At 42.3% G+C, this 15396-nt stretch overlaps 1 protein-coding gene across 1 annotated transcript in view; it reads left to right on the forward strand.

Annotated features, from left to right (window-relative positions):
- Nucleotides 1–15396, forward strand: part of SNX30 (sorting nexin family member 30) — a 48002-nt gene that overhangs the window by 12033 nt on the left and 20573 nt on the right. The window contains exons 2-3 of the mRNA XM_084305441.1: nucleotides 7352–7540; nucleotides 13598–13708. Of these exons, the coding sequence (XP_084161567.1) occupies nucleotides 7352–7540; nucleotides 13598–13708 (300 nt within the window). The remainder of the gene's footprint in view (nucleotides 1–7351; nucleotides 7541–13597; nucleotides 13709–15396) is intronic.

Here is a 15396-nt window from a genome sequence, read left to right on the forward strand (position 1 = left end):
GTGAATAGATGGTCTGACTTGCGGTCATGAAACTCTACTGATCCTGTGTGGGGGGAATGCTTATAATGCAGCCCATTTAAAATGGTTAGCACAAGAAACCCACATCATAATGCAATATGGAAATGTATCCTTGCCTGTTTAAACACAGTACTGATAGGATAGAGTGCTTTTCAGCCTTTTATAATCTTTTATTTCCTTCCTGTTTCTTCCTTCTTCTCCCCACCTCCTTCCTTCCCCCCCGAAAAATACCAAAAACAAACAAACAAACAAAAAAAAACCAACAACAAACCACAGCTTTGCATCTGTTTGCATTTTAAAAATACTGCTTTTCACTCCTGGGAGCATCTCAGCCGTATCAGTACTTTGGTATCACTGGTATCAGAAGATGAAGTCTGACCCAGCTAAATCTGTTTCTCCTACTAGAGCATGAACAGGAAAAAGTGATGCAGGGTATGTCTGCAGAACTTTGACACAATGCCGTTTGTCTCTAGGAGAAAGCAGTTTAGTTTAGACAAGCTTAACAAACTGTTCCATCTGTAATTAGATATAAATCTGCCTTCTTGGATTGGGGATGACTCCTAGTCACATGCTGGATTCAGAGTTTTCCTGCCTGTGGTCTGATCCCTGGCTGCTGCTCTGCTCTTTGAAGGGTCAGAGCTAAGGTTCCAAAAACAGACCTTTAAACAAAGCCCCGTGTTTGGTAGATGTGCTAATTAAAGGTGCTCTTTAGCATGTTAGAATGGGTGATGCTCTTCCGGTGTGCACAGAAGCCTTCTGATAGTAATTAAAGTCTTGTAACAAGCAATATTCTTGAAGCAAACTCCTTGCAGATGGACGTGGAACCTAACACAGCTAGAGGACAGTAATTAAAGTCTTGATTCAAGCGGTCTGCATTTTCTAAATGTTTCTGCAAACATGTAGCTTCTGCTGTTTGTGGAGGTCTTTGTGCTCTGAGGACAGAATGGAGTAGGGTCCTGCTGCCTGTTCCCTTCTGCTGAGGACTGGAAGGACAAAATGACACAAGTCTGCTCTGTGAAAGGATGCAAATCCAAGCCTGCACAAACATTAAACTCTCTTGCTTTCCATCAGGCCACAGGCACTTTTCTGCTACTTTCTACAGCTTAAACACGACTGTGAACTAATCTTGCTGGGTAGTTGCCAGACTGGCTTTTTTTGCTTGGAAAGTGCTTTGTAAACAGATGTAGAAGCTAACCTTGGATCTGGGAATGTTTCTTTGAAGAGAACAGTTCATCCTGTGGATGTGTAAAAATATCTCTTCGCATATTAAAATACCTTGCCACAGTAAGGAAGCTGTAAGATGAGGCAATCGTCCAATAACTCCTCACTTTGCCTTCTGTTCAAAGGATAGGGGGAAGTGTGTATCAGCTTAGTGAGAGTTAATTAGTCAAAAGTATGTCCTATCCCTTCCCATTTAGAGTCCACTCCAAATAACAACCTGTTTCAGCCACCAGGTGCTTGGTCCCAAAAGTGTTTTGGTCTTTGTGTGCAAGTAGTACAGCTTATTACTACTATTGAAAGATACTGCTGTAAAAACATCTGTGAGATTCCGCTCAAGATCCTCATTTTTAAACTAACCCGAACTGCATTTAATTTTGTGTGATATTGCACAGTTCCCCTTTCAGACTAGGAAAAGAGGCCACCCTCTTAAGAGCTCTGTGAGAAGAGACAGGCACATAGCCAGACCATACGAACAGATGGTCTGGTTGGGAATTGACACCTTCCTATAACCCTCCATGCTGCATGCACAGGAAGGCTGGAAATCAGGCATATTGTTGCTGAGGCCCTGAAGACTTCTGTGACACGGTTAGGAGACGGGTTGTTGCTCTTGCTGAAAATACCATTTGCAGGAAGCCCTTCTATGCCCACAGTCTTGCTCTGGTTAGCTTAGTTGTGATGACTTTGGGAAAACAAACCACAGAATAAAATAACCCATCCTATAAAACTTGGCTGTTAGCCTGAGGGCAGAGGTGGGAATCCCATGACCTGCACGAGAAGGCTTGGAAAGTGCTCATGTCAGTCATGTAGTGTCTCTGAAGTTTGCTCCAACATTTCTAGGTCCAGTCAAATAGGCTGACGTGCAGAGATACTTGTCCAAGTACAGTACTTTGGTAAGCAGCAATGTGCCCAGGTCTTACGTGGTACCAAGCTGCATGTCATCAAGATCAGCCTTTGCATCTGGAATTCATGTGTTTTCTGCGATACTGAGGAGTCTGTTTTCAGGCAACTCAGACCTACAGAGCAGAAATGCTAGTTTGAGTGATGAGCTACAGAACAAAGTCATCAGGGCTCGTGGCTTGGCAGCGTGCTGTACTCTAACACCTATTTAAAATATCCCAAGAGCGAACTGATACGGTCTCTATCTAGTCACATCTCAGAAGCAGCTTTCTGGTATGATGGACAGAATACCAGTGCTACCACTGGAAGTACAGGATTCATGCTGTGAACAAGTCTGTGAAGGCTGTTAACACCAGCTTTTTTAGTGTTCTTGAGAATATTTTACATTTAAACCATTTTAGCTTTCCAGATACCAGCAGCAGTTCTGAGTGCCTTGAAACACAAGGAGAAACGTCTGATGGTTCCAATACTAGAAATGAAGCAGTGAGATTTTAGGTTGTAAGGTCACTGATGAAGGCAGGGTTAACTGCACCACTTGCCTCTAAACAGCAGCATTTCTTTATGGCCTCTAAATGTCTCTTATGTTATCTAATACCTGTTGAATGAGAACAATGTGCTTGCAACATCAGGTAGCTTCAGGCTAACCCTTACCAGAGATGAGTTTATCCATGCTTGGACAACCTAGATGAACCACTTCTTCCTTCATGAGCTACTCCTTCAATACCTGTGCTGTCTAGGTAAGCCATACACTATCTCAGGCAGGATAGGTGGAAATTAACATTGAATTTTTAGAAGCAGGGGGATTGAGCAGCTGCTCTTAGCTCACCAAGAGACTTCATGATCTTCACTTGAAGATAAGCCAATACCTACAGAATTTTAGGCCATTTTTTTTAGGCTTCAAGGGTTGAATCCTGGATGCATTTCCCAGTGTGTACTACTCCACTGGGGGAGGCTGCCTTCCAGGAGGCTGAATACCAAGCTCTTGAGGTTTTATTTTATGTGGATCCAAGCTGCTCTGTAAAGCCAGAGTTTTGGAAAGTCTCCTGGGGGCATGAAGGAAGTGGAAGATGAGATCAGCTGGAAACTTCCAAACTCATTCTGCATCTCACATGCGGACTTCAAGTTTATAAAATTCTGCTGATTTCTAAACTTGGATGAATTGAGCTTCTTGATGGATTTTAGGATCTGTTTCTGGGCAGGCTAACCAATTGTGGTGTTTAGGCTGCATAATCCTTGAAAAGAATGTGAAGCTGCTTCCTTACCAGGTAGCAACCTGTATAGTTGGCAGGGCTCATACATCTCCAACAGACAGCTAGCTTCTACTTGCCCTGCACTCTAGGAAGCCAAATACTTGCTTCTAGGGTCATCTAGTCCCATGTATCCATAAGCTTGTGTGTCTTCAGGGATCTGCAAGCTCTGCAGGAATGTGTGAGGAGTCTGAGTGTCCATAGGCAGTTGTACAAATGTGCACAAAAGAAAGAAGTAGTCACAAACCTAGAGGCTTGAATGTTGTATTTCTGCCATAGGTTGTGATCTAGGCCTTCCTAGACCTTGCCCCTGCTCAGCTTCAGAAGGGGACAGCTAGCCTGAGGAGGTGAGGGGCAGAGGCTAAGGATCTTTGCTTTAGGAGAAACTTTGAAATTCGAAGAAGTCATGGATGCACCCTAGGACTTGAAGAGTCTGTAGCTGTAGGCAGGACCTGTCCTTCATTTAATTTACCTGGCCAGCAGAAGCAGCCTTTCCTTCTCCCAGTTGTGGTTCTGCTCAGATTTGTGGCAGGATGACTACTGTAGCAGGTGCAGTAAGGAAGAGGAAGTTTGGTTTTTGTTTTTTTCTTCCTGTGAAGAGCGGTGTAAGCAGTAGGTACCTGCTAGAACTTGGACAGTGCTGATCTCTGATAATGCAGCTAGGTAATTAAAACAGCGGATGAGCAGCTGCTTGGCACAGTGAAGGTGAAACTGATGCACGAGTCTCTGGCACTGAAGTCAGATTCTTTGTTGTATGAAACAATTAATATTAGTTAGTAGTATTTCAAATGCTCACGGGTATAACCACGCTGGCAGGGAATGGTGCAGATGGCTGCAGATCTCTTTTCCTGCCAGGCTTTGCAGGACCGACTCCTCTTTCTGTGGTAAAAGTAGACTAGAACAGATGATGCAGTCTTGCTTCCCCAACTGCAAAAAAAAAAAATCCCACAAGTCCCATGGAAGAAAGCCAGTGCCAATTAACATGACGAGGAAGTGCTCTGTCTCAGGATTGCAGCCTGAGATAATTTAGATTGCTGGGCCATCTGCTGTGACACTTTAAAGCCTACCTCTTTCTAGCAATAGCTGAGACTAGCAAAGGGATTCAGCCTGGTGCTAAACAAAGGCTCCAGCAGTCATGATCATTGTTTCTTATCTCGTGCAGTTAGCTAGGAGGCTCCACCCATTACTAAGGACAAACGCTTGGCTTCTAACTTGGCCTTCAGCTGCTGAAACCAATCCAAGTAGCAAGGCATGGTGCCAGCCGTGACTGTCTGGGGAGGGATCTGCCACCACAGCAGAGGCTGTGTAGCACAGTACTGCTTTAAACGCACAATTCCTCTGTCCTTTCCCGTCATCACAGCTAGCAGCCCTCCTGCTCCTGACCAGAGGTGCAATGGAAGTGTTACTTGACCTAGGCCTGGAGTGGAATTCATCCAGACTGAAATTGGTAAAGCTGTCGCAGCCTTCATTTTTTAAGGCCTGCGACATCCCACAGAACCCATGGCTGCAAGAACGTAGTCGAGGAGGCTGGAGTAAGATTCCAGCCTTCACAAACCTCTGTCCTGCTTAAACAGTGTAAGATGTGATAGTGTGGTTATTGTCGTCTCCTAACAGAACTGGTGAGGAAAGTCCCAGATCTCATGCACGTGGCTGTAAGCTTCACCTCTCATCCTTCCTCCAGTTGTTCTAACACCTTGATATAGTATTGTTATATATTAGGCATATTCCATTGTACTCTTTAAGCTGTCATTTGGAAGGGTTTTGTTAACAGGCTTTCAAGAATCTCCTTTGTAATCAGGCTTAAACTGTTTCCAGAAGTTAATTCATTTCCATACTGGAAGCTTAGGACTCGACTTACTGCAGTTCTGGCACAACTCGTCTGACACTAATGCTTATTGCACATGGGCAATGAAGAGCTGCCTGTACCTTTTGGAAATAATAACAGATTTGTCTACATCTGCTGCGGTGCCCCAGGGCTTTCTTTGCTCTTTACTTTGCTCAGCCAAACTCTCCTGTCTAGCTGAATTGCAGATTTTCTGAACCCATCCTCTGCTTCTAATCCTGTCATGACTTCTGTTTGCTCTGTTTTCCTGACTCTAACAAAACTCTTTATCTCTTGATTTGTTGTATCCTTGCGTCTTCCTGTTTTACGGGCTACTGCTAGGCTGAGTCTGAGCCAGATGCTGCTTCTGTGGTTCAAGATGTCTGCTTCGCGTATGAGCTGGCAAGCTGTGCCATGTTCATCCTGTGAGGACAAAGAGCATCTTGAGTGCCTTACCTTCTGATTCTTGCTCATTTGCGAGTTAAATCTGCAGCATTTCATCTGTTGGCAACCACTTCTGAGTGTTTTCTGCTGTGAGAATGCATCTAACCTCGCTGTCAGTAGGCAATAGTTCAGACCAGCCCTTCCCAAAATGTCTAGGCTCTCTCATTCCCCAAACGAGAATATATTTCCCTCCCTACTGCACAAGCCAGTCCTCAAAGTGAAGAACAGCACTAGCTGCAGGGCTGTGAAAGGCAGAGGGGCTGTCTGTAAAATCAGTGTTCTCGTGGTGGGATTGTAACAGACTGCTAGGAAGTTAGCCCCATTTTTAGCTGTTGTCAAAGGCAGACCTTCATAAGAGGCCTTAACCTGAAGCTCTCACCTGTAATTCCCAACCCTTGAGCAAAGGATGACTACTTTTGAAGACTGTCCTGGACTATCCCTGTCCAGCTGGGACATAAAAGACAGTTGCGTAAGGAATACCGATGAACAAACAGGATCTTACCCAAACAGGATTCCTTAGCTAAAATTACATGTTTCATTTAATCCCTTAAAGACTACATAAAGCTGGAGCTAAGCAGTAGTCCTGGGACTAGATGCTACTAGTTAATGTGCTGCCCATGAGCTGTAGTGATATTTCTGCAAGGCTAGCAACCAGGGAAACCTCTGTCCTAACAGGGGAAACACTCTGTGGGTAAAATCTTGTGCTACTACTACAAACAAACGAAAAACCACAACACCCACTCTTCTATGAAAAGAAGAGCCTTAGATCTTTGGCTTTTTCTAATACTGATGTCAGATGTTCCTACGTATTATACAACTTGTCACATGCTGTCAGCTAGCTCTGCAGAGAAACCAGAGCAGAGAGCACATGCAAAGTTTGCTGTGATATTTATGCAAAGTGGAGTAGCTACTAGCTGTACGGAACAGTTGGTTTATATCAAGTTGTAAGACTTGAAGGTGTGGGAATGTAATAAGTTTCATTTTTGAAAACTTTTTTTTTTTTCTTTCTGTTGAGTTAGTTTCAAGGAATTACAGGCTTCCCAAACCCTTGTGTTCCTCTTTCTAAAATGGTCACTTGCAGGTTCTTTTAGCTTTCATCGTCCCTACACACTGGATGACGCTCTTGGAGTTGTGAGGATGGGAATGATGACCTCTCCAAAGCACTGTGTGTCCATGGGCCCTAAGACTCCATAAGGGAGCTGCGTATAGACACAGTTAATGAACTGGCTGCAAAGCCTCTGATTACAAGTTTGGCCTCCTGTCTCAAATACGGGAGTCTCCAGAGGGAAAGACTGACTCATACCAGTGGACTGAACTGTTGCCACTTTGCCTGAAGCCTGACTTTTAAGTAGGTCTCCTAATTTGCCTAGCTATTTTGTTTTCATAGTCTGAGTTGGTTCACTGTTGGTTAAACAATATTTTTACTTCCTGGTAGAAATAAACTGTGTTGCTCTGTGTTAAGGGGAGGTAGAGAAGTAATATGCTTTCTTCACAATGTACAATTTAATATTCAAACTTCAAACCTTGAGGGACTGCTCAGGTGTCCTGGAGAAGGCTGATCCTTGGAGCTGCTGAAATGGTCTGAAAATAGCTAGAAAGAAACAGAAATATCACTTGTCCGTGGCATCTATAAGAACACTGTACTTTACGGCGAATCTGTTCACTTACCAAAAACTTACTGTTTTTTTCCTTTCCAAAACAGGATCTCAGTCTACCCAATGGCACACCTGTTGACACGTCTAGCCCAGCCTCCTCCTCATCTCTTCTCAACAGACTACAGTTGGATGATGACTTGGATGGAGAAACTAGAGACCTGTTTGTTACTGTCGATGATCCCAAAAAACATGTGTGCACAATGGAGACGTACATCACATACAGAGTTACAACAAAGGTACAACACAACGTTTTCCTTTCCTACTGCTTTTTTTCCCTTCTAGTTTGTTGGTTTGGCTTTTAAAGTATATTCTGGATGTTTATGCTTTTCGTTGTTTTGCTTCATCGTAAGGACAAGAACTTGGTGTCTTTCAGTACCTTGCAATTATGTTGATAGTGTGACTTCTCTTAGCAGAACTGTTACTACTTCATTATATGAAACAATTTAAAACTTTTAATGTGTCAGCTTAGATCTTGTCTGTGGTTCTTAGATAGAACTGTTTGTGAACTTGAAAAGCCCGTTTCCTTTAACTTGAAAGATTTTTCATATAAAGTAATCTGACACTCATTTGGTTTGAGTTACTTCCCCTTGAAGGTAATGTGCCTTGTTTATTCACTGTTAATCTTGCATTTAGTGTCTTAGCCATTCTCTGAAATTCTTTAAGCTCGTTGCTTAAGTGTCCATCACACATCTTCTGTCAGCCATTTATCTAAATCATTATATCATAATCTTGATCCTAATATAAACTAATCTCCATGCAGTTGTTGATACAGAAGGCTATGTAGTTGCTGTTAAAGCTAGGTAAAAATACCCTAAGAATGCTATTGCTTCTCAAAAAAGTAATGTAGTTTTTTTAGCATGTGTTGTAGCTCAATCATTAATGTAATCTAACTACACTAATAGGAAAAGCAATCTGCAAAGTCCACTGCTCTCAACTGGAATTTTAGTTTCTGCTAACTAGACGTTCTCATTAATATCAACTTCTCAGTGATGCTGACATCTATTTGGGGCACTTGCAGTTACCTAAGGTGAGAAGTTTTCACTAGCTTCACTATGACTATACTTTATCCACTTGTCCAGAAAGATTAGCATTACTGTGGCCTACTTAGATTGCACTCTATACTGGAGAGAATATTTTCCTTTGGGGTAAAGAAACCTTTACAGGCCACAGAAACTTTTTTCAAAACGTCTGCTCAGAAGTTCCACTTTCAGATTGCACATTGGAAAATGTGGTCTCTTGAAAATAGCAGCTACCTTGTACTGCTGGCTTAACTTTGGCCTGCCATTCTTAGTTGCTCTAAGTGTCATAATCTTGCAAAAAATACCATTTCTTAACCACTAGAAAATGCTAAGAAGTATTGCAGGAAACTTGTGTATGGTGCGACTCAGCCCTTGGCTAAGATCAGAAGGAATGGGAAGTGTAAAACGTGAGATGCTGCTTCCCACAGTCTAACAGTTAAATTTGGCTAAAGCTCTTTCTACCTTAAATTGAGACCTCATTATTCTGTCAATTATCTCTACACAGTGACACCCTAATCATGTTCTTCTGCTTGGAAACCTGTGTTTCATATGAGTCCCCTTCCTTCTTAAACCAGATTCTAGAAGGTGTGTAAGGTATTTACTGTAGAGCAGATTTATTACCCAATAATGCCCTTTTCTAAAAACAAAACAAAACAAAAAAATCACCCATGGATTTTGTATATCTGCCTACCTGCCTGTTAATAGTCCCTGCATCTCACTGTAGTGCATAAATCTGCTAGATCACACCATTACAATACGATTGTGAAACAGTGCCAGATTTATCCTCATCAGTCACCATGAACAGCTCACCTGTTTGAGTTTATAACTTCTTGTAAACTTCTGGAAAACCTCTAGGGTCAACACCTCTAGTACTGTCTACTATTGTTTAAAAAAGACTGGTTGGATGTTTAGCAGTATTAATGATCTGACTCATTCTTGCTATACAAACAAGTCTTCTTTGATGACAAGTTAATTGCCCAGGCAGCTATTGTAGCTGAAAGCAGTAATTAAACGTGGCAAAAGCTGCATAGGAATAATCCTTAAACAGTGATCAAGATAGGTGTTGATGTTTCAGCTTCCAGGTTGTAGATCAGAGCTCTATGGCAAGCCGTGTTCCTGTCCTCTGTTTAAGGCCATGTCTTTCTACCACCTCCTTTACTTTCTTGTGTGAGAGGGGTTTGAGACATGCTGAAGCGCTGAAAGGGTCTCTGATGGCTCTGGATGAGGATGCGAGGATGAGGATGTCTGCTTTTTCTATTTTTTATGTATCCCCTCTCCGCTTAATCCTACTGGAACCCTAAGGATTTGGATAAGTTTAGGTTCTAGAAGCAGTTATGTTGAAGTCTTTCCTGTTGTGAAAAGCAGCATCACTAGATGGAAGAGGGAAATGTAATTGCCAGTACTGGAGCACTGTAACATGTGCTTGTATCTCTGACTGGGAGCCATTGTAGAGAAATAATACAACCCTACTACGGTCATGTTTTTTATTACCCTCGCCCCCGCCCTTTTTTTGAAAGTTCTTCCATCACAACAGCAAAAAAGACGGGTCTTGCAGTATGCCCCAGACTTACTATCTCTTGATATCATTGTCAGCAGGTAGTGGTGGCTGAGGAAGGGTCCAAAACAATGTCTTGCAGTGAAACTGAAAAGGAAGTGTATAGTTAACTCGGTCCTGCTTATACCCCTGCTTTCACAGCTTCCTAATAAGAGACTGATAGCATTCCTCAGCCTGTCTTTGGGATAAACACTTTCAGAGAAAGTTTTCTATAACAGCAGGGTAATAATCCCCAAAAGAATGGGGACAGCAAGTCAGACTTGGCTCTGCTGACAGTCTTTTGTACCCTGTTTTCTTCTTGATAACACAATTTTTCTTGTATGAAGAGACCAGTGAAGCCAAAAAGAGCAGATGGGTGAAACTTGTGCTGGAACTTTGGCCTTGGCTGTAATGACTGAAGTGTCTCATGTGGTCTTGATGACACCTTTGATCCCTCTAGAGGCATTTTATCTAGAAGATCTTTTTTTATCTTTTTTTCTGAGGAATGAGGGGGAAAATCAATCTTACCTTTATGCCATGTAGTCATCTCTCCTGACAGAAATATAGGAGTGCTTCTAATTCTGCTTTTGTTGTGCTTTCTAGGAAGGCAAGGCATTCTTCTGTGCCTTCCATGGAAGTCTGAACAGCTGTGTGCCATTCCTCAGTGTCATGCAGTTGTTCTGCAAGGCTGAATGGAGAATGCAGGCTTGAATTGTATACCTCTGAATTGACTTGAATTCAGTCAATGCTGAAGTGCAGGTCTTGTTTTCTTTTTCATATCCTTCTGCCCTTGCTTCCAGTGCACGCATTGAGTAGACCTGAGTGCATGAAACAGCTTGATCTGTAGCAAGGAGCAGACGTAAGTGCTCTTTGTCAAGCAGGCTGAAGTATGAGAGGTGAGCAAAGCTATGAACTACTAAGAATACCAACCTTCCTACCTTCCCCCCTGCCATTTTACTGTTTTTCTCGTAAAAGATTTTGCCCCAGTCTTAAATAGTAACATGGGGGAAATATTTAAAATGTCTAGCAAGTCAGAGACTAGAACTAGGGTAGGAAAATAAATACTTGCACATAGTTGTCACAGACTGGCTTCAGGTTTGTCTGCTAACTGTTTTCAGGAAAGAGAAGAAACACCAAGATTCGGTGTCTGCCTTAATACTGCTTCCAACAAGAGGTAAAACTGTCTGTAACCCTTCCTGCTTTTCAGCAAGTCAAACCGAGCCTGGAATACTGCAGTGCTGACTTAGTGGAAGTGTGCTGGAGTCTTCAGTAAATCCCTGGAAATGTCGTACATTGGCTGAGGTCGAGATCAGCCACATAAATTTCTCAGCTTCCTTTAGGAGAGATGTGCGTCCTTGCGAAATGAGATTTATGAATTCTACTAGGAAAACGGGAGGAACGCAGCTCTGTCAAAAATGCACACACTTCGCTTGCCATCCCTGGATGGTGGCAAGACACTCTTCCATTCTGCGTGCAATCCAGAAAAAGTAACTTTTGCTAAGCTAATGGACAACTTGATCTGAAGTCCAAATTCTTTCGGCATTAGTGAGGTGTGGTTAAAACCTTGAAGGGCCCTTATGTTGTGTCCAAATAGTCTTGACAAGCTTATTTGCTGTCTAGATTTGACAGGCCATACAGCGAACACTGAAATGCCGATGTGTTTTCATGTGGTTCCCTTTAAGGAACAAAGCCTGATATATGGAAAACTTTAGAAATCTAATGGCAACAGTTCTCTAGAGATGAGTGACAACTAACGTTAAACTTGTATAATGGGACTGAACCTGCTCAAATCCTGCCTCCCTGCTTCTAGACTAGGTAGCACCTAATGGTTTTCCTTAACTGTTAGTGGACTACTGGTTAGTAAGGTTCTCAAAGCGAACAGATGGGATGCTTCACTTTCATTATACTGCAGGGCAAGACACTATAGTGTGTAAACATGCCAATTACTCTTACTCACTTGCTGTATGAGCTCTTTTCAGAGGACTTTGCCCAGTCACAGACAGTTCATAAAAAAAAAAAACAAAAAAAAAAACGCACCACGCTCTCCCTACTGTGAAATGGCTACCTTTTGTATTTTAATTTCAGGTGGTTTTGTGTAAGGCTGAAATACAGGTGCCCTGCTAACAGAGCAAAGCAGTCAGCAGTCAGCTGTTTGTATTCCTTGTCTTCCTCTAGCATAATGCTGTTCAGTGTCTTATTCCAAACAAGTGAAAATGGTTCATACGAAGTGTCAAAAACTTCACTTCTGCTGAGGCACTCTGCCACATTAAATAAATTGGTGCTGCCCTAATGTATAGCTGACTAAAGCACAAATCCACAGTGAATATCTTAAGTCTTGGCAGTCTTTCATTTGCAAGTATCTGTGCTCCTTTGATGAGCATTCATTATGTCAGTCCATGTGCTTAATTGTATACTTCTTACCGCACTTACCAGGTCAGAACAAGGATGGGCAGAGCTTGGTGTCTTCTCTTTATTTCTCTATGCCTTCCTTTTCTAGAAAACAAACCATTCCATAGGTAATATCATATTAGTATGCTGTCTATTGTGTATTAAAGCTGCTGTTGTGTGGATAGCCTGCTAAGGCTGCCAGCTCCTCCCTGAAGAGACTGCTGGCACGGACCTTTCACAGGATCCCTTCTGGGGATTAGTGGGTCTGATGTGTAATAACTGAGGAGTTAGAGCCATCCACAGATTGCATCTAAAGGCTGCCACTTGGCTCTCTACAAATAGTGCTCTGTGTGGCCATTGCCATCAGTCCAGAAATAACCACAAAATCACAGCTGGAATTTAGCAGATGGTGCACTGTCTAGGAAGAGTGAAGAAACCTGGTGCTTTTCGGTGGGTTATAATGGTAGAGGCTATCTGCCTTCCAATCAGGGCTGTCACACTACCAGGTTCTTTAGCAGAGCCTCCTGGTTGGGACATAGTTTCATAAGTGCTGCTTGACAATTGCAATACGTGCTGCCTGAGCAGCTGCATACAGTCAGCTTTCCAGGCTACAGACTGTTCAAGGACTTGATAAAACAATTGCCAATAGTTTTTCTGCATACCTAACTTCTGTCTCAGACTTGTAATGGCAAATTTAACTCCTTGCCTTAAAGAATGAAAACTTTAATGATTTAACCTAGGGTACTGATATCTGAAATGTAGCATGCACGAATTTAATGTAAACAAATAGATTTCTTCCTCTCAAAAATCAACAACAATCATCCTTCGGCAGACATAGCAATGGCTTATGTTCCAATCTGATAGCCTTGAAGGAGTATAGCAAGCCTGTAGTTTCCAGAATACAGAACACTGGTGAAACATTCCTCACCCACGGTGAGGAGTAAACAAGTCATAAAATATCTTTGCTTTTAATTCTTGATTGCTAAGTCCTGTCCTTGGAATAAAAATCATACATTCTCTTCACATGGTTAGTGCCAAGAGATAAACACGTGCACAGTGCTCTCTTCTTCCCAGATCACTCCTGTAAAATTTACTTGACTAGAAAATGTAATGAAGTACCAATAAACTTTAAGAATATATCAGATCCAAGTAGACATTTTTCTTACTGCTCTTTCCCTCTGCTCGAAAGGCCAAAGGATGTTTCTTTCATGCCACTTGCAAACTGCATTTTGGGGTGGAGCCCTAGTGCAAAGCTCGTCTGTCCTCATCCTTGCCAGTGATGACATTTACTCCTAAAGTCTGAGGTGAGAGGTTTCAGTGTACACTAAGCTTCTCCTGTTCTTGTTTTCCAGACCACACGAGCAGAGTTTGATTTGCCAGAGTATTCTGTGCGTCGGCGGTACCAAGACTTCGACTGGTTGAGAAACAAGCTGGAAGAGTCTCAGCCAACGCATCTCATTCCCGTAGGTAGTAAGCAAGAATCTGCCACTAAGGACAATTGTATATTTGCCTTTAAATGGTGTAATGTCTCTTTAGCTTTAAATACAGCACTTAATTCAGTCTTCTGCTAATAGAGTGGGAAAAGCTGCCCATTTTTAACTGGTTATGAAGCTTAGACATTTTTCTCAGGTGAGACACCTGAGAGTTGAGCTTTGGCAGCTTCCCACAGGGAAATACATTTGGTAACAATTCTTGTCCTGTTGTAAGTAGAATGTGCTTGACTTGCTTGCACAATTATTACATCTACATTTCTGAGTATATGAGGCTTACAAAAAAGCCACACAGGTGTTTCAAGTGCTAGTTTTAGTATTCAAGATGGCCTTTTGAGCTGATTCTAAAGGGTGTATTTCAGGATCACTTGTGTTATCATTTAAGAGCACAGACTTAAAAATCTTAGCACGTAGCTTGACAGCTATTGCATACGTTCAATAGGCAGAGGAATAGCTAAACTACTGCACCCTTTCTTTCTCAGAAGCTGGCAGTCTGGCCACCTTTTGTCATGTGAAGGGGTTACTTATGTTCAGCAGGCTGTATTTCATGCTGTAGAAAATGTGAAGAAGTAGGAAGACTGTGATATCATCACTATTGGGTCTTTTGAACAAGGAAATCCAAAAAGGTCTATAGCAGGTAAACTGTGGAGAAATGGCAACACTGCCAGCATACACCTTTACTTGCCCATTTGGTATGGTGGCTTTTTTTTTTTCTTTTTTTTTTTTTTTCTTTCTCCCTCCCTCCCTCAAAAAGGACTAGACTGTGTGAGAAGTATTCAGGTAGGCTGTTTCAGGACAGAGAACTATTTAAGTTCGTAATTTCTCAGAGACATGCCTCTGAGTGGAATAGTAGTTCAATCTCTCAAAGATAAGAAATACTTCACAAAATTATGTGACACCACTGAAACAAAAAGCTTAATGAGGGGTGGGGAGAAGACAGGAAAAAGAGTGAGCTTGTCCAGGGTTTTGTCAGCTGCCAAAGCTGTTTGTCCCTTTCTCCCTCCTTGTTCTTTGAGTAGCTGGAGCTGTCCAGGTTAAGCTTCTACAAATTTCTTAGCCTAGGTGCAAGCTGCCAGCCTTGCCTGAAGGCAGCATGGCAGTCAGCTGACAGTCTAGCAGCAGAAGGTGATTCACACCAAAGGAATCAAACAGCTTTATGACCTGGAATTTGATGCACACAGGACCACACATTTGGTAAAAATGTCACAAGTTGCTCTAATACCAGCCACAAAACCTGCTGCAGAACAAGGCAATCTCTTAAGCCGCCTCTTCTAGAATATGTGGGAGTTGAAGGTCACACTGCCTTTTTGATCTGCCTGTGCACAAATGCACTCTAATAACAGTTATGGAATTGCCTATTAATCTCCTCTATACGGCGGTAAGATGGGGAGACTAATGAATGCTTTTTGTATTTATTGCCTAAAAGTAGATGGAGTACAGAGGCTAATGGTAATTTCAGGTGCACGGTGACTCTGGTGTGTTCTGAAAGGAAGTTTCAAGCCGCTCTAAGAGCATCTCTGTAACTGGAGATACTGCAATCCTTGGAGGCTTTCTGGCAAACAGAATACTGAAATTTCAATATGCAATTCAGAATACTGAAACAGGGCTGTCTTCTGTATCTTGGTACAGTAACTCTGCATAAAATTTTTCCGTAAAGAATG

Source organism: Netta rufina, assembly GCF_964035555.1.
Source record: "Netta rufina genome assembly, chromosome: Z".
Classification (NCBI taxonomy): Eukaryota; Metazoa; Chordata; class Aves; order Anseriformes; family Anatidae; genus Netta; species Netta rufina.